The sequence below is a fragment of the Fusarium coffeatum genome (genome assembly GCF_003316985.1).
Source record: "Fusarium coffeatum strain FIESC_28 chromosome Unknown BRIP53273_contig_80, whole genome shotgun sequence".
Classification (NCBI taxonomy): Eukaryota; Fungi; Ascomycota; class Sordariomycetes; order Hypocreales; family Nectriaceae; genus Fusarium; species Fusarium coffeatum.
The window spans coordinates 66,528-88,816 of NW_022157876.1; the positions used below are offsets into that span (position 1 = coordinate 66,528).

At 50.4% G+C, this 22,289-nt stretch overlaps 4 protein-coding genes across 4 annotated transcripts; 3 read left to right on the forward strand and 1 right to left on the reverse strand.

Moving 5' to 3' along the window:
* Nucleotides 1–917: 917 nt before the first annotated feature.
* On the forward strand, nucleotides 918–4,082 carry FIESC28_03839 (uncharacterized protein; the record flags this gene model as incomplete). Its single annotated transcript, XM_031157988.1, has 1 exon — nucleotides 918–4,082. The coding sequence occupies one exon, from the start codon at nucleotides 918–920 to the stop codon at nucleotides 4,080–4,082; it is 3,165 nt and encodes a 1,054-aa protein (XP_031017954.1).
* Nucleotides 4,083–4,630: 548 nt separating this feature from the next.
* FIESC28_03840 (uncharacterized protein) lies at nucleotides 4,631–5,881 on the reverse strand (the record flags this gene model as incomplete). The annotated part of the gene is made up of 2 exons (XM_031157989.1): nucleotides 4,631–5,783; nucleotides 5,847–5,881. 2 exons carry the CDS (start codon nucleotides 5,879–5,881, stop codon nucleotides 4,631–4,633), a joined length of 1,188 nt encoding a protein of 395 aa, XP_031017955.1.
* Nucleotides 5,882–6,873: 992 nt separating this feature from the next.
* On the forward strand, nucleotides 6,874–8,121 carry FIESC28_03841 (uncharacterized protein; the record flags this gene model as incomplete). Its single annotated transcript, XM_031157990.1, has 2 exons — nucleotides 6,874–7,836; nucleotides 7,888–8,121. 2 exons carry the CDS (start codon nucleotides 6,874–6,876, stop codon nucleotides 8,119–8,121), a joined length of 1,197 nt encoding a protein of 398 aa, XP_031017956.1.
* A 9,871-nt stretch (nucleotides 8,122–17,992) lies between these two features.
* FIESC28_03842 (uncharacterized protein) lies at nucleotides 17,993–21,912 on the forward strand (the record flags this gene model as incomplete). Its single annotated transcript, XM_031157991.1, has 2 exons — nucleotides 17,993–18,309; nucleotides 18,474–21,912. The coding sequence occupies 2 exons, from the start codon at nucleotides 17,993–17,995 to the stop codon at nucleotides 21,910–21,912; spliced, it is 3,756 nt and encodes a 1,251-aa protein (XP_031017957.1).
* Between the last annotated feature and the right edge of the window lie 377 nt (nucleotides 21,913–22,289).

Genomic DNA, 22,289 nt, shown 5'->3' on the forward strand with positions numbered 1-22,289 from the left:
CGTGTTGTTACCGTAAATAACAAGTTTGTGGCGGTTGTACCCCTTGGGCTTTGATAAAGAAAACCTTTCTGACCCAACCGTGGAGACGGCGCCAGGCACGCTTTTGATATAAGAGGTTGATTGATGTTAGTGCAGCAATTAAGGGATGATTTGTTCTCTTAGCTTACATTGTGAAATAGGGAGGAATGTATTGATCGTCGTGTCTTTTTTTCTTAGGTTCTCATGATGTTAAACTTCATCTTCCATCCTTAATTGGGTTCCAGTTCTGTAACGGGCAGGACAGGCTGTTGGTGCGGAGCGGATGGATGGACGGACAGTAGGGCGACGGTGGGCCAACGCATGCTCATGCTCCCTAAAACAACCCTGGAAGCCAATCAATCTTGCGGAGGAGCAAGACACCCGGACAATCTAGAAGGGCATAAATCACTGGCACTTCCATTACGCTGGGTTTAGGCTGCTTGGCTGGGCATGTCCATGTACATGTACTCTGCACCTTAAGATGCATATTGTTGGCCTGATGCTTGCTTTTATACACATTGACAAAGACTTGTCAAATAAGAGGGAAAAAAAAGATCAAACATTGGTATCTAATCTGATTGGTATACTTTCTACAGTCCAGCTCTTTCATGGCCATTCTACGGATATCTCTGCATCTTACCTACCTACCTAATGTTCGGTTGATATCTTCATCCCAATCAAGTACATGTACCTGATACAAGCCCCTCGGTTGCCTTCGATCGCACACCCTCATCTGTCACACCCACACCCTTCATTATTGATTGATTGATGGGCTCGCTCGTCTACCTACTACCTACCAAGTCCAGTTCCTCTCTTCCCTTCTCTTATCATTTTCCTCTTCAACTCTCTCTGACCATATTCTTGTCGACAGACAAGTAAATTCTTACCATCCTTCAGCTATGGCGACGGCCATGGAAGCGAACGACCCTATGTCGTCACTCCAGCGGTCCGTCTCCCAGCACAGCAGCGCTTCCTACGCATCCCACGCCTCTCACGTATCCCACACCTCCAACCGAAGCTCCTCTAGAAGCAACCGAAGCGCAACTGTCCGAGGCCCTCGCGGACGAAAACGACCCAGTCAACCAGTCAGCTCTGCTAGTAGTATCGCTGCCAGCGACAAGAGTCTCACCAGCTTCCCCAGCTTCTCGCCTGATAGCCCCGGTAATAACAGCCTCGACGACCAAAACGATGGTCCCAACGACACTCCCGTCCCCCCGCCTACGGTGCCCGAAGCTGGGCGCAGTTCAATCGTCGATCTTACTGGAAGCTCTAATGCAAGAAGTGCCTTGTTTGAAGAGGACCACCCAGTACGCAAGGTGCCTGGTTCGTTACACAACGCCGATGATGAGCACCTTCAACGGTTAATATCACGGCATGGCGCTGTTGGGCTGATCAGACAAATTTCCGAGGACCTCGCTCAACGAGATGCCCAGATAGCTAATATGCGCCGCCGGGCTGACGAGAGAGAACGTGCTCTTCGTAAAATTATTCGAGAATGCGGTCTCTCTAACCTGGATCTCGAGACTCGGCTACGGGCCGTTGAGGCCGAGCTCCGCGCAGCCGGCAAGGGACTCCGGAGGGAAGATACCGGCCTGAGCGACCTTATGAGTGATGCGATGCAGGATACAGTGGGAGTTACCGCACATGGCGAGACAACGGCCAAAAGCTCTACTGTTCGAGCTGCGAGTCAATCTGTCAGCACACCAGGCGAGAACGGAAAAGGTACTCTCAAGGGCTGGAAAGATTACCTTTGGGGCTCAGGAACCGCAAAACGGGGTACCCGTACCAACAGCATGAACAGTGAAGTCAACCCTACGACTGTGATACGATCGCACTCTAGTATGGATCGACGACCAACACTGCAGGACGACCTCTTCAATCCCCCAGAAACGCAGCCGACCCGAAGTCCAAGCCGAGCGTCCAGTATCCAGTCAGGAGCAGCGAGTGAGCGCAAAGGATCGTCGTCCCTTGCAAGCATGGCATTACGCTTGGTAGCAGGCGGTGCTATTAGCACTCGTGAGGCTGAATCTCGAGGCCGTGCTGTGAGCAATACCTCAACTAGGGGAGGCTCTCTTCGCGGTGTCTCCACCACAAGCAGTCGAGCGGGTCAGGCTCGTGCAGCATCAGTCGCCGGCGGTCCCAAGGCATTGATGGCGATGCGTAAAGCGACACCAGGACCATCTGCTCAAGGGTCAGGCAGGGCGCAGGAACAGGATCCATGGGGCAGTATGCGAGGCAGTCCCCCAGACAACTTATCATCACGACAAGAGAGTTATGGGCCTGTTGAGATGGACGCCATTCGATCACCCGAGTCACAGCCACCAACATTAACACACATCTACAACAATTTTCCGAACAGTGAATACCTAACTGACAGATTTGGTTTCATTTACGACCAACGACGCAAGAAACGACAACGAGAGGCAGCTCAAGTCGCTCGACACATTCGCAAGGGCAGCCGCACGACAGAGATGCTGGCAAATGGCCGAGCTGGCATTTCACCTAATGTGTTGGATGATGTCCCTAGCCCTAAAGGAAGCACATCGAGCGACGGTCGTCCCGAGAGCATCAACAGCATGGAGGAGCGCAATGCGGATGAGGGGAAAGCTAAAAGATGGACGGACTATCTGAAGATTGCGACTTTCCCGACGGAACTACTGAGCCATACGCCGAGTATAGCGATACCGTCGATAGAGGTGATGGAAGGAGCTCAAACGCCTGAACCCGAGATGTACCCCACAGAGCCTGTTAAGCCAGCAATCGTTTCAACCAACTCTGGCCTGATCCCGTCGGCCAGTACAACCACAGCGGTGGACAGCGAGACCTCGCAACCCTCTCAGTCAGAGTCATCGATTGCGCTCGCTAAAGACGATACCGAACCTGTCAAGTTGCTACTTCGACAACTGAGTGATGTTCACGACGCTCTTCAACGCGACAAGGAGGTACGATGGAATGATTTTCTGCGCAAGGTGCGCGCTGAGCGTAAGCGTGAGGGTGAAGCGGCCATCGCTGCCGCCAAGTCGGCTGCTGATGCTCGCTACGAACAACCTGCCATGATTCTACCCGAAACTCGAGTCGCCGATGGTGAGATGATTGGAGTGTCAGGACTCGGTGTCAAGGGCAAGGTTGGTCGAGCCAAATGGAACGAGTTCAAGACCCTGGTACTGGGCGGTATTCCTGTTGCCTATCGTGCCAAGGTTTGGTCCGAGTGCTCTGGAGCCGCTGCTCTTCGCATTCCTGGCTATTATGAAGATCTGGTTACTCAAAATGGCGAGGACGATGATGCTGTTGTTGTCAGTCAAATCCAGATGGACATCAACAGAACATTGACAGACAACATCTTCTTCCGCAAGGGTCCGGGCGTCAAGAAATTGAACGAAGTATTGTTGGCGTATTCCAGACGCAACAGGGACGTTGGCTACTGCCAAGGCATGAACTTGATCGCCGCCAACTTGTTACTCATGATGCCGTCAGCCGAAGATGCTTTCTGGGTTCTGACATCAATCATCGAGAACATCCTTCCCCATGGCTACTACGACCACTCACTTATGGCATCGCGTGCAGATCAACAAGTGCTGCGACAGTACGTTGCACAGGTCCTACCCAAGCTCTCAGCACACCTTGACTCTTTGTCGATTGAGCTGGAGGCGTTGACCTTCCAGTGGTTCTTGTCCGTGTTTACGGATTGCCTCAGCGCAGAGGCTCTTTTCCGCGTTTGGGATGTTGTACTCTGCACCAACGATGGCAGTACGTTCCTTTTTCAAGTAGCTCTCGCGCTACTCAAGCTCAACGAAGGAAACCTGCTGCAATGCAACACACCTGCCGGGATTTACACATATATCAGTCACCAGATGACAGAGCATGCTATCAGTATTGATGGCCTGCTCCAGGCAAGCGAAGGACTGCGAAAGGTCGTTCGCCGCGAAGATGTTGAACAACGAAGAGAGAAGGCGATACAGGCCGAAAAGGATATGACGATGGCTCGCGATGGAGACTCGGCCAGGAGAAGACCCACCGCCGAGACCGAGAGTGAAACAGGAGTATTTCAGTCAGGCGACGAGTAAAGCTCACGATGTGAAAACGGAGAAACTTAAAAGCACACAATAGAGATTGAATATGGGGATTGGACAAAGGAGCAAGGGATTTACTTGGAGTTTGCGTCTCAGAAGGGCCATGATACCCACTACCCCCGCGATATATAGACGTATTGTTCGCCAGGGGAGTTGATACATTACGGCGTTTGGGATATTCGAATTTCGAGGTTATGATGGCGCCAGGCACTCACTTGTTCATATACGAGAATAGCGAAATTCTATGAAAAGACATCTTTGATACTTCTGACGAAATAATGGTGGTTTCCCTCTGCACCGTCTCTAGTGATTGAACATAAATGTAGGTCTTGATATAAAACCTCATCAAGCCGTATCGCTCACTATTTTCAACAGGTCCATGTCTTCATTCATGTCATTCATTTACTATTTAACATTTAATTCGGAAACTAGATCACCCATCGCCATGCAAAAACGTGTTTCGTGTCTTTTCAGACTTCTATCTTGGTATCTGGTCCTTTCCCATATTTTCCCCATTTGTATTCAAAAAGCAGCCTGTCCATTTATCGCTTGATAATGTCGTTGGCCATCTGTCTCGCGTGCTGAGCCATGATAGCATCAGCAATGACCAAAGCAGCCATACCCTCAACAATGGGCACAGCGCGAGGAACAACGCAAGGATCGTGTCGGCCCTTGGCGGCGAGGACACCCTCGCCTTGGGCATCGTAGCGTGCTGTAGTCTGGTCCTGGCTGATGGTGGCGGGGGGCTTGAAGCCAACCCTGAAGAAGATGGGCATGCCGTTGCTGATACCGCCCTGGATACCACCGGAGTGGTTTGTCTTGGTTTGGAGCTTGGAGCGGGGGATGCCTGTCTTCTCTGAGGCGGCGTCGAGGGCGGGAGCGGGCACGAAGGGGTCGTTGTGCTTGCTGCCGGTCATCTCGGCACCTTGGAAACCGGAGCCAAGCTCGAAAGCCTTGACAGCGGGGATGGACATCATGGCGTGGGCGAGAGTGGCCTGTAGCTTGTCGAAGCAGGGCTCGCCGAGACCAGAGGGTGCATTGCGGATAACGCAGGTGACGGTACCGCCTGTGCTGTCATGAGCGTCGCGCAGCTCAGCGATGCGCGACTCCATAGCTCGGCCGGCGGCGTCGTCGGGACATCGCACGGGGAGGTTCTCATCAACCTCTTGGCGAGTGATTCTCTCAGCCAAGCTGAGGAAAGCAGGGTCAGCGCTCATGGAGTCAGTGTCGCCGAAGAGCTTGATGTTTCCAACAGATGTGACGAAAGCAACGATCTCAATGCCGTAAGCCTCCTTGAGCCACTTCTCAGCGACAGCACCAGCGGCCACGCGAGCAATTGTCTCACGGGCAGAGCTGCGGCCACCGCCAGACGAGGCCTTGGTGCCGTACTTCTCGAGGTAAGTCCAGTCAGCATGGCTGGGACGGGGGTAGAGGTCGATAGTCTTGTTGCCGTAATCCTTTGGTCGCTGATCCTCGTTGGGAACAGTCAAGAGAATCGGTGTGCCAAGAGTGATGCCATCTTCAGTGCCAGAGTGGATAGTGACGCGATCTTTCTCGTTACGGGGGGTGGTGATGGCTGATTGACCTGGTCGACGACGGTTGAGCTGGGGCTGGATATCAGCCTCTGTGAGGCCAAGGTTGGGAGGGCAGTTATCGATGATGCACGAGACTGATTTGCCGTGCGACTCGCCAGCACTGAATACCAAGAAGATATCTATTAGCACTTCTGCCCCTCTGTATGGAGGGGTAAAAACCTACGTCGTCACTCGGAAGAACTGTCCAAAGCTGGACATGATGGGCCCAAGTTAAGTATGTGTAGAGGGGGAGCAAAAAGTAGGTGCGTTTTGGTGTTTATGGAGATGAAGAAGCGGGAGAAAAAGATGGCGGCCGTTGAGAGTTTAGTTTTCGAGGGAGAGGGAAGGAGTCGAGAACTTGTGAGGCTGGAGATCGACCTATCCGATGTCGGTACCAGTTTTTTTACTTTCTGTGTTCTTTGTCTTGCTCTTCTTATTGAAGCGCGGGGGAGGGGCAATTCGGTAGATGTTTTGGTACAGATCTAATTGGTCAGACAAGTCTATGCAAGCAATTAATCCCAATTGGTAGCCAATGTGATTTAAGATAATACTGATCAATACAATGATAATTAGAATAACTTTTATATACCATTAATCCAGCGACATCGGGCTGTTGCTGCTGTGACTCAAAAATATTTGGTCTAGACATTGAAAAAGTCTGGATAATTCATCATCCCCACCCTGACGCTGTAACTCCAGGGCACATCCATTGTAGAAAAATACCTAACACTCCACTAACAGGGTCCCCATCATCATGGAACCCTCCACCGTAAAAAACGTCATGGAAAAGCGATCATCGATCGAGTTTATCAATCAATCGATCCCTAGCCAAGGAGACTCGCGCTGAGAATCGGTACTTTCCACAGATGCAAGGCACAGAAATGTCACTGGATTGGGGATTGCCGCGACAGAATTGGAATCTACCCGACCGCTACTGTCCGTTGAACCGCCCCTAAATTTACAGGCGCTTTCAGTGTCCTATTTCGAGTCTAGGGTGGGTCCTTGGAGTTTCCCGGAACATGCAAGGCTGAGAACGTCTGTTTTCTCCTCTGTTTGCTAATTGGATAGCTTCAACAACAACTTACCAATTGTCTTGGGTACCACCGAGTTTCTGGCAGGAATTTGTGTCTTTCTTTGATTTGTGCTACTAATTGTTAATTGCTAATACTCCTCCAACACTGGAAGCTGCCATTGGCTCCTCCGTCATCGTGATGCTCTTCAGAACCCCCCTTCAAAACTCAATTCCGAGGAGGGCATCACGACTTATTCCCTCACTGTCAACCATCTCAAGACGTCAATTCACAGATGCTGCATCTCACACATCCAACAAGATCCAAATATATACTTCAAAATCCCGGGACCCTTTCCTCAACCTCTCTGTTGAGCACCATCTCCTTCAGAAGACCCCTCCCGAGTCAACAATCCTCTTCCTCTACACCAACGATCCCTGTATCGTCTTTGGCCGCAACCAGAACCCATGGATGGAGATAAACCTTCCAAGACTTGACCGGTTCCGTAATGATCCTGCAAGTGTAGGTTGGACTGGTGGACCAGTGCAGCTCGTGCGTCGTCGCTCTGGAGGTGGTGCTGTTTTCCACGATGAAGGGAATATCAACTTCAGTGTTATTTGCCCTCCCGCTGTATTTGATCGCAACAAGCATGCAGAGATGATTGTAAGGGCACTCTCATCTCTTGGAAAGCCAAACACTCGGGTCAATGAACGACATGATATTGTCATGGATATCCCCAATGATCCCATCGGCACCTACAAGATCTCGGGGTCCGCCTACAAACTCACTCGCCTGCGCTCTCTCCACCATGGAACTTGTCTCCTCCGTAGCCCGAACTTGAAGAACATATCAGGCATGCTACGCTCACCTGCTGAGCCCTACATCAAGACTCGAGGCGTTGACAGCGTCCGCAGCCCCGTTCGAAACGTGGGTATCGAGAACGCTGCTTTCGAGGCTGCTGTGCTAGAGGAGTTCGCACGCATGTATGGCGAGGCTCAAGTTCGAGAGGAAGTCAGCGACAAAATGCTTGAACTGGATGTCATCAGAAAGGGCTACAGCGAGTTGCAATCTCGGGACTGGATCTATGGCCAAACACCAAAGTTCACCTTCTCGAACTATCCATATGCTGAAGACCCTCGGGAACGTCCGCAACTGGACTTTGATGTGAGTCACGCCCTGTAGAGACATATGACAAATAGGCTAACATAATCACAGACCAAAGTCCACTTCGAAGCCAGACACGGTGTTATTGAGAGGTTCAGAGCCGATGGTGCATCATCTGCTACGACAGAAGGTGACTTGTCAGCTCTCGCGTCATCATCCATTTACAACGTCTCCAGCTGGAGCGCACAGCTTTCCCAAGCTGGTATGTCCGACACACAGGCGGCAAAGGTCGGGCCATGGATGGACAGCGTTCTAGGAGTCGAATTTACAAAGCCCGCTCAATAATGTTGTCTCTCGAAGAGGCTGCAACATGATACGCACAATGTCAGAGAGGCAAATGTGAATGAGCAGTCTCATCCGTGTTGACCGTCTTTCTCTACACTACACCACTTTGTGCACAGAGCATTCCATTATTTTCCATGGTTTTCATGTCTCACTCAAGAGGGCGAATCCGAATAGACCCGGTGACTGCCTAGTCTGTGGGTTAGCATATGAACTTGGCACACTATGGGGAGATGGCCACACACTTTCCATACAGAATAAGGCTGGCTGAGCCTCGTACGCGTCGCGTACATGCACAAAAGACGCGTTGCACTTTATTTGCCGCTTCGTGGTTCAGGGCCAGACCGTGAACTATGGACTGCTAAAGTCGAGCAATAGATCTCGGTGGTCTATGGGTGGGAGCTTGGTTGAAGCTAAGGGTATCACATGGCTTGTCAGCCGACCTAGGGTCTATCACACATCATGACTCCCCAACATTGCCCAGCCTTTCGACAGTGCAGTCTGTGCTCAGCACCACCTCCTTCAGCCTCCCGCTGTCTGATAGGCGACAATCTTCATCTTGCCTTGCTTCCATATCCGGCGCACTGTCTGATCCGCGCGACATGACTGGCCGGATGGTATCGCCAAAGTTCAATGTGTGGCTGCTAAGAGGACAGCTGCTCGTGTGTTGAGGATAGTGAGACACTTTGGCGGAGATTTTGGAATCAGATTACAGGCAACCCCGTATTGGGATGAAGGGGGCAAGACCCTGAGACCTCATGGGGTTGCAATGCTCAATATGGACTTGTTCAATATCCTGTTTTTCAAAACAAGCGAAGACACCCATACAATCCGGCAGACAAAAACAGATGTCGAGATCTCAAGATGGAGGGTCCGGGAATGCAGGCTCCGAGACATGCATTGTTGATCTCGCGCGGTTATCGCAACTTATGGCCTTCAACAATCCTGGAGGTATTAGGAAACTTCGCATTCGAGAGCACAAGAGGCGAAATAAGCGAGTCGGTTCACGTCACTTTAGACAAGGTCGCTACTGTATTTATTTTGGTGCTTGAGGCTCGACCGTCAAGTTTTCTGATACCCTCCAGACAGTGGGTTCTCGACTCTTCTTGTTCGTGTTCACTACCCCAGACCGCAAGAGGCGGTGCAGTGGCCAAACCTGTGATGACTCTTCGATGCCATGTATATCATAACGGGCGCAAAGTTGTGATGAGAAATGACTGGCTTCCATGGAACTGGGAATCGGGATTCGACTTGGACCTGGACTTAGGGCTGAAGTAAGCTGTGTCAGCCATCTCTTAATACGTTGGAATATTATCATGAGCTCGGTTTGGAAATAGAATACTTACGGCGCTCACCAAAACATGTCATTGTCGCCGTCTTATCTCCATGTATCTCATATCCCTCGATACGACTCTTGCCTGCGTGATTGTCGCATTCGTATCAGCACAGCCCTCACGAGACAAAACACCAACCCAACAATTAACAAGATGATCAATAATCGGTCCCAGGGTAGGAAACCAATTATTAACCCACCAACAACTCTTCACCAAAGACGACATCATCTTGACGTTAGACTCAGTCATGCTTCTGATCTCCACACCACCAATAAGCCAACCATACTCGTCAGTCGTCACCCTCTGGGATCCGCAAAAGCGAGCATGTTGTGCATGAGTCTACCCCAGGCCCAACAAATAACCTATGAATGGAATTCCCTCATTCGACATCCGCACAGTTGCACTCCAAAGACAAGCTGCGCATTCCCGCTTGTGGCGTTCAAGGATACAGGGTATCAAAGCTGAAGCAGCTTTATTGGCATATAGACTTGCAGTTGACAGCCTAAGCATAGCTGAAGAGGGCAAATGTTGTTGTGATCGGGGCGCAGGGTTTGTTGCCATTCAGCGTAGCATTGTAATAGCCATACTTTGTATTACTGGACAATACAAGCCGTGAATGTTTTGTTTGATCCTTGGACCTCCTCCGCGCAGATCGACCAGGGCATTTGCACAGGAAGTGCTTTGCATACTGTACTGTAGAGAAGATGGTGGTTGCTTCTTCTCTGAACCCTGTTCCTGGTCCGATGATAATCGCTCACTCGCACTGGCTGATAAACGAGGTGACCACAAACCCCATGTTAAGTCAGCAGCTGCAAATCTACAAACAACTTCAAGCCAAATCCCGAACATGATATCAGAAAAGCGTGAGTGTAATATTGAGCACCATGCCTTATCTTAATCCAGGACCAGCTCAGCGGTCCGAGGCTCTGGAGCGTAACTTTATTGCCAGGCTGTATGCAAGGCGTCCTTTCCATCCCATGGTTGGCCATCTAATCTCAGTGTCATTGACGGCAACTGCCATCCTCTAATTGCTTGTGAGGTTGTGCCCAGATCAAATGTGGCACTGCGATCCCCTTTGTCTGTGTCAAGTCCTGGCGGTCTTGCGCTCAGACGATGGAGCACTATCTCCGGGAAGCTAGCGCATATCTTGATTTTTTGGTTGCCGTGTACTGCTGGATCTGAAGATTTATTGCAGCTCCAACCCTGGCGGAGGGGTACTAAGGTTCGACCATTGAAGCTGGGTTCCGTGTCCGACAGGGGTAATTCTGGGTCGTCCGTCAAAGATACATTGGCATCAAGTCTTTCTCACAGTGCACTTGATGTTTCTCCGAGTCGTCTTGGCCATTGTCGCCGGTAGTAAAATGGTCAGCACAACACGGCTTCGAGTAATGATCCTCTTCACTCAAACGGACAATGGCCTGGACCCTGCTAGAGCTTGAAAATGTGATTGATCATTTTCCGTGTCATTTGAAAAGAGTCTAGGTGGAACTTGTTATGTGCAACAGCCAAGACATGCAGCGTGTTACAGAGCGATGCCTGTTCTGAGCCATTCGCTCCTACAACCGTTCAATCGCCGAGAACAAGTCCAACATGACAATGTTGAAATGATCAACATCTGATAGAGATATGAAGATCCTACTGCATACGACTCCATGCCGTTGCTTTCAAGAGGTGCTGGTTGACAATCCCCAGGTGCCGGGATGGCACAGCGTGGATGATTGGCTTTATCAGATATGACAAGACCAGATTTCCCAAATTGGAAACACGTACATCACTGTGTACTTCTGAGATGTGGGAATAAAGGGTGTCTACTGGAACTGTAAAGCACGCCGTTTTGACTCTACCGAACTGTCTTGCTTTGAGCGACTCGCTCCGTAGATGTGATTCGTCAAGCAATAATTGAAGACCCCGTCTTTCCTTTTACGGCATCTTCTTCTTGGCAATGTAACGCTCTGAACCCTTCTTTCAATCATGACGGAACAAGTGCTACGCCTCATTTGCCGGAATTGTCAAGGATATCACCCTGCAGCACCGTCGCTTACGGCGGGACAAAGTTTCCAGGTACGACGTGAAGTGACGGTGATGTTAGATTTCCCGAGGGCCATTAGCAACCAACGGTTTTTTGTTGACAAAACGTCTCATGGCTGATTTCGTGAGAGGCTCCCTAGCTTTTGAAGGCACTCTCTGCCTCTAATTCTGTATGGCTAGAGAGGTGCGTTACTCCAGGTTGGTCAGATATCTATCTGATATTGCAGACACCAGTCTTTCTTTGCAGAAGGTTTCTTATGAGGAACAAAGGAAGAAGGAAAGAAAACTCCGCGACATCAGCCGCAAAACTAGCCGCAAGGCCCTGCGATGTGAAGTACCAATGCAATGCAGTAAGGATCAGGCCTGGCATGACTTGGAGATGGATCATTCGTCTACCGATCTCTTGCGGGTTTTGCGATGACCACGTCCAGATCAGTTAACAGCCGCCACGTTTGATGCAGGAACTTGAGGCGCCGTAATGCAGATGCAGCATCGCACAACATAGTCAGAGCATTCTGAATGGAAATGTCAAAGAGCAGCATGTGCTAGCACAAAGCATTCAGCTGATTGGTAGCTTCATATCATTTGGGTTGTAGTAGTAGACATGGGAGCGAGGCTTGCATGAATTTCCTAGCTCTCTTGTCTCCTCAAAGTGCTGTAGACTGAATGTCTGCAGTGCCGAAGATAATTAACTGATAATCAGAATTGCAATTGCTCATTGCTAAGAACAAGAGCTGGTCCGTGGCCTCGACTGTGATGGGACGGAACGACAAACGCACGGTTGTTGGACAGGGATAACGGGTGCGGACAGACGGGGCTATCCTCCAGGGAGGTCTCTTCAAAGCGGACCACCCCACTGTCGTCAGTTCATCGCGCACTAATGACTTGCTATCCTGAGCTATTGTAAGACTCTGGAGATGAAGAAGTTCTAGTACCCAACGTCATGAAAAGAGTGCTGCTAGTGAGAACAGGACCGCTAGTGATCCGGTTGTGCCTCAATCTATTGTGCTCGGAATTTGGCCGTGTACGAGTTACACCGAATCCTGTCAGAAAACGTGTGATAGAATGATAATTAAGATTGACGCAGCAGTTGTCCATATTGGAGAGCTGATCTATTCAGAGATCGCACAGGCGCCTTAGCGTTGCATCTCTGCATGTTCTTTTTCACGTCTCACCCTTGTCGGGTAATGCAACGCAGAGTCCAGCGGCATCGAGACCGTAGGTGTCTGCAACATCTTCTCTTGGGATCGTGGCATGCGAGCAGAAGCATTTTGAAAAGGGTCAGCCAGCAACGCAACAGTTGTCTGTAACATGTCAATGGTAGCGGCAGTCAGACCACTTGCAAAAAGCTATCGCAGCCGAGTTTCATGCTCAATTGACAGTCCAACCAAAAGGTGCGAGACGTCAGTTGTTCAAGCCGTCAGGGGGGCACAAGTAAGGCGCCGCTGACATTGTGTTAGTCGCTCTATGGAAAACTGTGATAGCAACAAGATGGAGGTTGAATAGGCAATACGTAGTTGCAACCCCTGCCTTGACCCCCTGTCAAGCTGGTGACGAACCCTTGGCGGTGTTCCATTGCCCAGCGCTTTCCCCAAGGGCAGGCCCGCTCGGTGCTCCGCTCATCGTCCGAGCCGGGCCGGTGTTGAAGTATTGGTGGTCGTGAGAATGGTTTTTTAGCGTCGGAGCCACAAACTCCCTTGATTTGGATGCACTTGGGCCCCTGTCTCGTTCCATGGAACAGTTTGTCTCTTCTTGTCGCGGGGAAAATTACGCAACTGACAAAAGCTCAACTTGGAGGATCTTGAATTCGAATGGGGCCATCTTTAATTGCTGATGCAACTGCAGAGTCGGCAAGTGGTTCCACGTTGTACGATAGTATAATTACCGGCAATGTTTTTAGAGAACATGCCGACATCTCGTGGTTCTTGCAGATAACCTGATAGAAGTGGGTGTTGATGATCTGCTCATACTCCTAATCGAGGTGCTAGATGTCAATTCCGCCAGGGACATCTTGAGAATGCAAGAAAACAACCAAAGAACTCCATGTGAGGGGGATTTGCCTATTAAGACCCCTGTTCCTTTGGTCAGGGCGTTTTGAGACATCAGATATGTTGCTTCCTGAGGTGCATCAGTCTGAACCACTTAGGAGCTGGAGTATAGTAGCATCTCGCCGATATGTTGGTCCCTTATCGGTGTTCAGTTGGCTTTGACGCTTTTTCGGCTGCAAGTCTTGGCGGTCCAGATTGTTTGGATGTCTTGTATGTTGGCTGCATGTTGACCGTCTCAGACGCTGGTGGTGATTAAATCGCTAGCTCACTGTCACGGTCAAGTGATAATGGGCGTGACTACCGCTTAAATTCCCAAAAGAGATCGAGGTGTGCGTTCTTGCCCATGCTAGCGGCTAGTAGTAGGCTGTGATCTGGCGACGAGGTTGTGTTAGATTGGGCCTCTGGGCGGTATTGTGATGATGCCTGATGTTCGAGATCTCGAAATTGAACATGGGGAAAGAGCTCGGTCAAGATTCAACCCACAAGAGAGTATTGGAAGTGGATGCAAACTTCCGTAGTGTGGCGGGGAAGGTGCAGCTACGGCAGGTAGCTCGATAGGTCAGGTACGCAGTTGCAGTTGCAGTTGAAGAAAGAAGGAAGCAAGGGAAGAAAAGGGAAGGGCCCCGTACATATCCCGCGGGAATTAATTCCCAGGTAGTAAGTAGTACTCTGGGGTAGCAACAACGGCATCACAAAGGTGAGTGCGACTCCAAGTTAGTTCTCATCATGATATTTTCATCCAGCGATAGTGCCTTGGTAATAATCTAATACTATAATAGGAACACCTAACCTATGGCTCGAGGTACCCTTTGTTATTGATCCTAGACAGGATGAAGTGAAGTTTTGAGGCTACGATATCCATGCAATGCCCTCAGACACGGAGGAACGACCGGCGGGGGCCGAATGCCGGCCTTGTGCATTTACATGCAGATACAGCAAAGTTCAAACAAGACAGAGGCGCTAAAATACCAGGGTCGATCAAATAAAAGCAATAGGTGCTGTAGATTACCTTGCCTTGGCATGTTGGGTTGGTAAGGTAAGTACGGGAGTGAAACCGACGGAGAAATGATCGTGGCGAGTCATTTACCAATGAATTGAACAACAAAGCTTGTGTCCAAGCACTGGTTGATCTTGTATCTATGACATACATACGGAAGATATGTTCCAGTTCCAACTCAAACTTCCAAGGAATGCATGTGATTCACAGATAGCATGATTCAAACAACGTACCTGAAGCCCGGAGGCTGGAAATAAAAAAGGGGCAAGGAAGAAATGCCGATTTTGATCGACACAGCGAACTTGCTAGTTCGTCGCTGTGCATGGTAGAATGAAGTCTATCTTCGGCCGTACTGTTGATCTTGGCAACCGCATGTCATTGAACCGCTGCACGACGTAGCACAATTATGCACAATCATCCAGTTCAATCTACTCAAAACTCATTTTCCTTAACAGGAATATGTTCTCCGTCAAGATCAATAACTCTAAGACAAATATTGAACGTTTTCGACTGAGACCTCAATTGGCACGCGAGCACCACCCGTTTCCGTAAAGCCTCACCTCACCTCGCTGCCAGCTAGTGATATACGAGTGGTAAAGATATAGACAAAAAAACAACATCATGACTTGGTACCGTATCCCTGCCATACAAAGGGAACTCGAACCAGACTGGCTGCCATTTGGTCCTGCAGCTGTGACGCAGACGGCGTCGAGGGCGGCGGCGTAGTAGAAAGACGCCGGCCGGCTTTCGATGTGAGGTGATGAGATACGCTGATACGGCAAGGACAACTTCCGTCGTATGTACCTTTGAAATGAGGCCTTTAAAGTTCTAAGCTGTTGACTATCGAAATCAGAAGGCGAGACATGGCTAAGTCAGGATGCCCTGGTTTGACCAAGGTACGGACGGAGTGCAGAGCCGAAGAGCAGCAAGAAAAAAAAGCAAGCAAGATAGAGAAAAAGAACCTGCGTTCAAAGACGCGGATCTTATCGTAGCTGGGACAGGGGGACAAACTGGTGTCCCCAGCAGATGGGTCCAGCCAAAAGACACGACAAGGCCTAGCCAAGCCACCGAACCCCAACGCGAGCGAATCTGATGAGTTGAGGATTTGCAGACACATGGAAGTGTCAAATGGTAAACTACCATTGGTTGGCTGCCATGATTGCTCATGCTTTCGCCAATTGGTCGTTTGTTGTTATCTTATCGACACGTTCATTTTTTCAAGCCTTGAGGTGGACGTGACAAGCTTCAGGATTATGATGATCCCTCAACTTTGTAACGCAAGCACAACAGCCGAAGTGATCTGCTCGAGGAATCGCCTCGAAACTCCCACAGAATCATGGATTGTTCCAAGGCTTCGGCTGCTTGATTGATGCATCATGACCTGGTAAGGTAAGGTACCATAAACTTAACTTTCTGTCTCCATCAAAACGCTGCTCCACCGGCATTACCGGTACAAGCTTGTGTACCGTTCGGAAGCAGTGTGCGTACAGTACTCTTAGGCGTCATCTTGCGTTGACATGTGCTCGAGACCGCACATAGAAGCACCCTTTCACAGTACGAGTTCTCGTTCTGCAATACGGACAGCTTGAGTATCTCGAAGAATCCACTTCTTCGACAGCATCACCGCCTCCCGCACTTTTGACCCGCAATCGCTTACAGGCCTGCTTGCTCGAGTTTCCGGGCTGTCTCCATTGCGTCAGCTATCGACGACGGCGCAGGACGTCAGGCATGGATCTATCATTTCTCGATCTGTGTTTTGAGCTCTCAAAAGTGCAAGGTACATAGTGAACGAGTGACCATCACCACCATCACAACTCAGGTTGACCGCACTTGGTACCCTCAGGATTGTTATCGCATGTTAACATACTGTACATACTGTACAATAACCCCATCGAGCCACAGTGCGCCAGGGATTTGATTGAACAAACCGGGATTTTTCTTATCCAATGTCAATCTCCTTACGGTGTCACTCCATCTGCAGAGCACCTGCAAATCGTCAAGCCCGAAGCTCTCCTCGCAAGCCCAAGCGTTGCCAAGACCTTTCGGACCAGACCAGGAGATGCTCAATGCTGTGTTCGCTTGGCCGATTCCTTGCTGGTTGAGCCAGCCCAGAGCCTCGCTTCTGACTAGTGGTGGTTTGACCATAACAAATTGCATCGCATGACGAGCCTAGCCCAGATGCGTTTCAAGATAACCTCATCTATGTTTGTTTTTTTGGTGAACCAGATGAATACGACAGCGGTACAGTAACAGCGACGGCGAGGGAACGAAACGATGTGTGCTAGTGAGCGAGGAACGGAGCGGGTGGATGAACGAGCAGGGGCCGGATCCTTGAAGACGGCCGGTCCACTCCGCAGCCCAGCAGAAGCAGACATCGCCGTCACAGAAAGAGTGAGGACAGCGGCGGTTGGGGAGTAAGGCTAGTACATTCACACCCCTCCTGTACCTGGGAGGACTTGGCTTTTCGAGCAAAGACGGTGACAAGTTAGGTGAGGCGATAGATACCTAATGAAAAGACGGTACCTTACAGAGTTAAGCGTCAGGCTGCACTTAATCGATATCACCTACGTAGATGCGCGGTTTATGAACTTGTTGTGCTGGCAACAGTCTTCTTTTCTGCTGGGGACAACGAAAGAAAGCTCGGTCGGCTTGAGCGAAAACGGAACGGACACATGTGTGTGTGTTGTATTTTGGTGACGCTGGACGGTGGCCGCTACTGGCAGGGAGATTCTTGAGCGAGGTGGAGAGGCGAGAGGAGAGGAGAGGGGTGAATCTACATAGTCAAGGGTCGTGTGTGTAACAGATGCTATCTCTCACGGCCCGGGGTTGATCTGAAGATAGTGAGGGAGAGACAGAGTGCGAGAGAGCAGAAAGGGAAGCATGGCGCCATGGGTCGAAGCACAGACCCCAGCTTGCCCAGCCAGAGCCTCCAGTCCTCGCACGGTAGGGACTTACCACATTGGTACCACTATCAAGTCGACTGAGGTGGTTATAACTACTGACTGCTCTCTCTCATGGTCGCCACTACAAACCACACAACATGGAAAGAAAAAGACACGGACACTGTGCATTTCCCACTTGCAATTCCATGCCCACCTCCATCATCACCAAATGGGTCCAACACCAACTAAAAAAATCCACCCCCCCCAAAAACACAAGACCTGTTCTCTCATTGCACCGCTCCACTTGCTCTACTGTTTTGTCCATCCTATTTCACTGTTAACTAGTCTCCATCTCATCTTTCCTCACCAAATCTCTCGCACCTCAAACTCACTTCTTACTTACTTGTTCGACCCCGATCCAAGGACTCGATCTTCGCTACCTTCTATATACGCGACAATGGTACTATAGATCGATCTTTCTTCACGTCCGTCGTGACCTCAACTACTCAAGGCCCGCCGTTGCGAGTCTGCGATCCCCTCCAGCATGTCGAGGCGACTACGGCCGCTACAACAATCTCTCCCATCATGGATTCCTCACAATACTACTACAACCACCATCACCACCACTCCCACCGCCATCATCACAAGTCACTATCGCAGCAACAGTCGTCCACCTCCCTCTCGTCGACGAACCGGGGAACCCCGCCGCTGCATACCCATCTCCCCTCCTCTTCTTCTATGCCTTTGAGGACGGCAAACAGTACACCGATGTCCTCTCCTGGCCTCTTTAGTCCTTCGGCCTCCCGACAAAACCTCGCCACCTCTGTTTCCGAGAACAACACGCCTCCCAATTATGCACAGAGTCCACTACTGCATCCTCTGCAGATGCACAAAGTTAGAGAGTAAGCATGAGAAATTGTTTTTTGGAAATATGGCCTCCCAGCTTTCTATGGTTTCACCCATCCCGCTCCTAATTGGCGTTGTTCGCCTATGGCGGGGGAATGGCCAGGGAGCCTGGCATACATTGGTCGTTACACTTCTCAGACACTAACTAATTTGTCAACAGGACGCACAAGGCGCTCATTGATTCAGATACCGCTACGGGCCGGAAACTTATCAACCAATATGAAGTGATCGAAGAAATCGGCCGTGGCATGCACGGCAAGGTCAAGCTGGCTCGGAACCTCGAGACCGGTGAAAATGTGGCTATCAAGATTATTCCACGTTTTTCTAAGAAGCGACGTCTCGGGAAGGTTACGGCAAAGTCTCCCCAAGACAAGACGAAGAAGGAAATTGCTATCTTGAAGAAAATTCGCCACCCCAACGTAGTCGCCCTCCTCGAAGTCATCGACGACCCTGAACTAAAGAAAATCTACATGGTTCTCGAACATGTAGAACTTGGAGAAGTCGTATGGCGAAAGAAAGGCCTCCCTCACATCTGTCTGTACGAGCGACGACGCATAGAACGCGAGATGCGAGGCGAGCTTCCCACCCCCGAAGAGGATCGCTACGAGCAGCTTCTTGAGCACCGCCAGGCTGTGAAGCAGATGAAGCGAGCTAAGATGGCTCAAAACTACCCCGGCCAGATGAACTGGAGTTTCGAGAACGGCGGAGCGGATGAGCCCAGCAGTAGCCTGGGAAGTCAGTCCCGGTCAATGCAAGATTTCGTCATGAGTGATGGCCCGCCATCCCGACCTGCTTCTCGACAGACATTCCGTGAAGAATCAAGGAGACATTCTCGATCACGCTCTGTTGTTTCATCAACCCGTGCGGTAGAAGACCCCGATGAGTTCGTCAACTGGGAAGACGACATGGAAACCCCTCTAGGCCTTCGATCTAACCCTACCTCCAGCACTGCTTTGGATGGTACCATGTATGGTCCATATGTGGATGAGGGCTTCCGTGGTCGCTCCCCCAGTATGGCCGACTCTATTATTTCTCATATGTCGTCTCTTGACTTCAATCCTCAACAACATGACCCCTTCTCGGACGACTTTTCTTACGTTCCATGCTTCACTTTCGACCAAGCACGTTCGACATTCAGGGACACAGTATTAGGATTAGAGTATCTACACTATCAGGGTGTTGTCCACCGTGATATCAAACCGGCGAATCTCTTATGGAGCAAGGATCACCGTGTCAAGATCTCCGACTTTGGCGTTTCCTACTTTGGTCGGCCTATTCGTGATGGCGAATTTGACGACACTGTGTCAGAGTCCGAGGCCAAGGACTTCGACGATGATCTCGAACTCGCCAAAACTGTTGGAACACCTGCCTTCTTCGCTCCCGAGTTGTGCTATACCGATTTGGACACAGAACAGCCAAAGGTTTCTGAACAGATCGATGTGTGGTCTCTTGGTGTGACCCTCTACTGTCTGATCTACGCCCGAATCCCGTTCCTTGCTGAGGATGAGTTTCAGATGTTCCGTAAGATTGCCACGGAAGAGGTTTATATCCCTAAACGCCGATTACTCCCTGTTCATCCTTCCACCTCACCAGCTGCTACATCCCTTTACAAGCGACAGAATACTCACCCCTATCGTGACGACAATGATTTGGTTTATGAGGAAGTCGACAATCTTCTTATTGATCTCTTGCGACAGATGCTCACCAAGAACCCGGAAAGGCGTATTCGACTCCGAGATATTAAGCGCCACCCATGGGTCGTCCAAGACATGGCGAACCCTATCGGCTGGCTCGATGATACTGATCCTGCCCGCCCATCATCAGGTCGCAAGATCCAAGTTGATGAGAGGGAAATGTCCTCCGCTGTTGTGCCTCTTACCTTTCTGGAGCGTGCTCGCTCAGTGGTTAAGAAAGCTGTAGGCAAGGTAATGCACCCCCTGGTGGAACGAAGTGATAGCAAAACGCGACGTCGAGCCAACAGTAGTGCCGCTAGCTCCGCCGGTGACAGTGTCAGTATGTGCAACAACGGACCTCCGACTCCTCACCAACAATACCGTGATAACCGACGCAAGAGCCTTCGTCCGGATGACTATTTTGCGAACGCGATGCGTGATGCTTCTGCCGCACCCGAGCATCCCCTTTCAGTCAGCACAGCAGCTAGCCCTCAACCCGAATCTGTCATATACGATCCTCTAGCAACAGTCCTTCCAGAAGCTGGCGTTTACCGGGGACATGCCCATGCTCACAGTGAAAGTGAGTCTCACCGTGAACCCGAAAAGTCTGTCTCGGCAGCCTCCCTATGGCCATTCCATCGCCATGCCCACAGCCATGGACATAGCAAAACTACACAGCACTTCTTCCACTTTGGCAGCAACCTGCCCATCTCTCAGACTACACCTACAACTCCGAGCTTCGCCAGTCAAGCTGATTCACAAGAAGACTCTGGAGCTGAGACCATTCGCAAGACTCGTGATATGGATCCCGTGGACGCAATGGATGAAAGCTCTCGATCAAAATCTGTCGATCGCGGTCTTTTTTCCAATTCTGACAAGCGTGCTGAGCCCAAGGTGGGTGTGAATACCACAGTTGTCCCTGGCAATGTTCAACTACCCACTCGACATGGACGACAGCCCGTGAAGTCTGTTGACTTGGGAAATATCTCACATCACAGGCGGCCTGAGCCATCGCTTCTATCTTCATCTCTTGCTGCTGCTGCGGCCGCCGGACATCGACACAGTCATTCAGAATCGACATATACTGCCGACGCACATACGTCCACCAGGACCAGACCTCGGTCTCTGCAACGAATGGACAGCGCTCCCATCACCAGAACAACACCCCCTCGTCCTTCGGAAGAACTCTGCATGCGACGATGTGACCGACCGCAATCAGAGCATATTAGCTTCTCCTGCCCGCCATCGCCTATTCAAGAGGAGTGGGATCGAGATGAGCCTCTTCCTCGTGCAGACACCATGCCCACTACAAAGTCGTCGAGCATAGATTCCATGGAGGCTTTGGCCACACCTTCGACTAGCCCAAGTGAAGTTACCAGTCCCGTCTCGGCACTCCCTTCAACGGCTAGCACCTCGGAGAGAATGCTGGCATTCCAGTCCGACCCCTCCTTGCCAGCTCTACTAAGTGGTGCCAGCTCTGTCTCAGCCGATATGGAAGCTGAACTCCTTTGCAAACCAGGCATTGTCAGCGCTCATCCTGAATTGCTCGAGACTACCGATAGTCTGACGCCACCAGGATTTGACAAGGAATCCGATGGCTTCCCTATCGATCAGGTTTATGGTCACCCTTCTGCCATGGACAGCGGCTCCCTTGCTGTACACCTGGAGGGTAACGCACGAGACTCCGTGACAAGTACGCCCGTTGCACGACCTGTGGATGATGAGTCCGACGACGATGGCAGTGATGATGGGATACTCCTGATGGCCAAGTCGAAGAAGAAGCCAATACAAAGCACACAACGACCTGCAGCGTGCTATCCTCCTAAGAGACGTGATACCAACATTAGCATTGCAAGCACTGAGACTGCCAAGAAGGTGCCGACCTCTACATATGGTGACGAGGGGACGTCACCCTATGAACCATGATACCCTTCCCCGTTTCGTGGCAACATTTACCAAGTTCTTTCTATTTCTCTTTTTCACATACTTTGTCACATGCCAGATAAGCATTGGTTCTTTTTGTTATGGGTTGAGCTGTCTTGTCAGCTGTCTGGAGAACAGTTTTCCAGCATTATGCCTCCATTATATATATGAGGCTAGGATCATATCAGGTGTTTTTCTTGTTATTAGAACGTTTCTTCAATCCCAGAGAGGGATTTCTACTGCATTGCTATTATGGCATATCATGGGCGGCTCAATTGCTATAAACATTTACCCCCGCGTTGTTTTGGGGACGGGAAGTTGCTTCTGGGTGGGGACGAGAGTTGATTGATGGATGTTCGAATGAGGAAATGAGCATAATG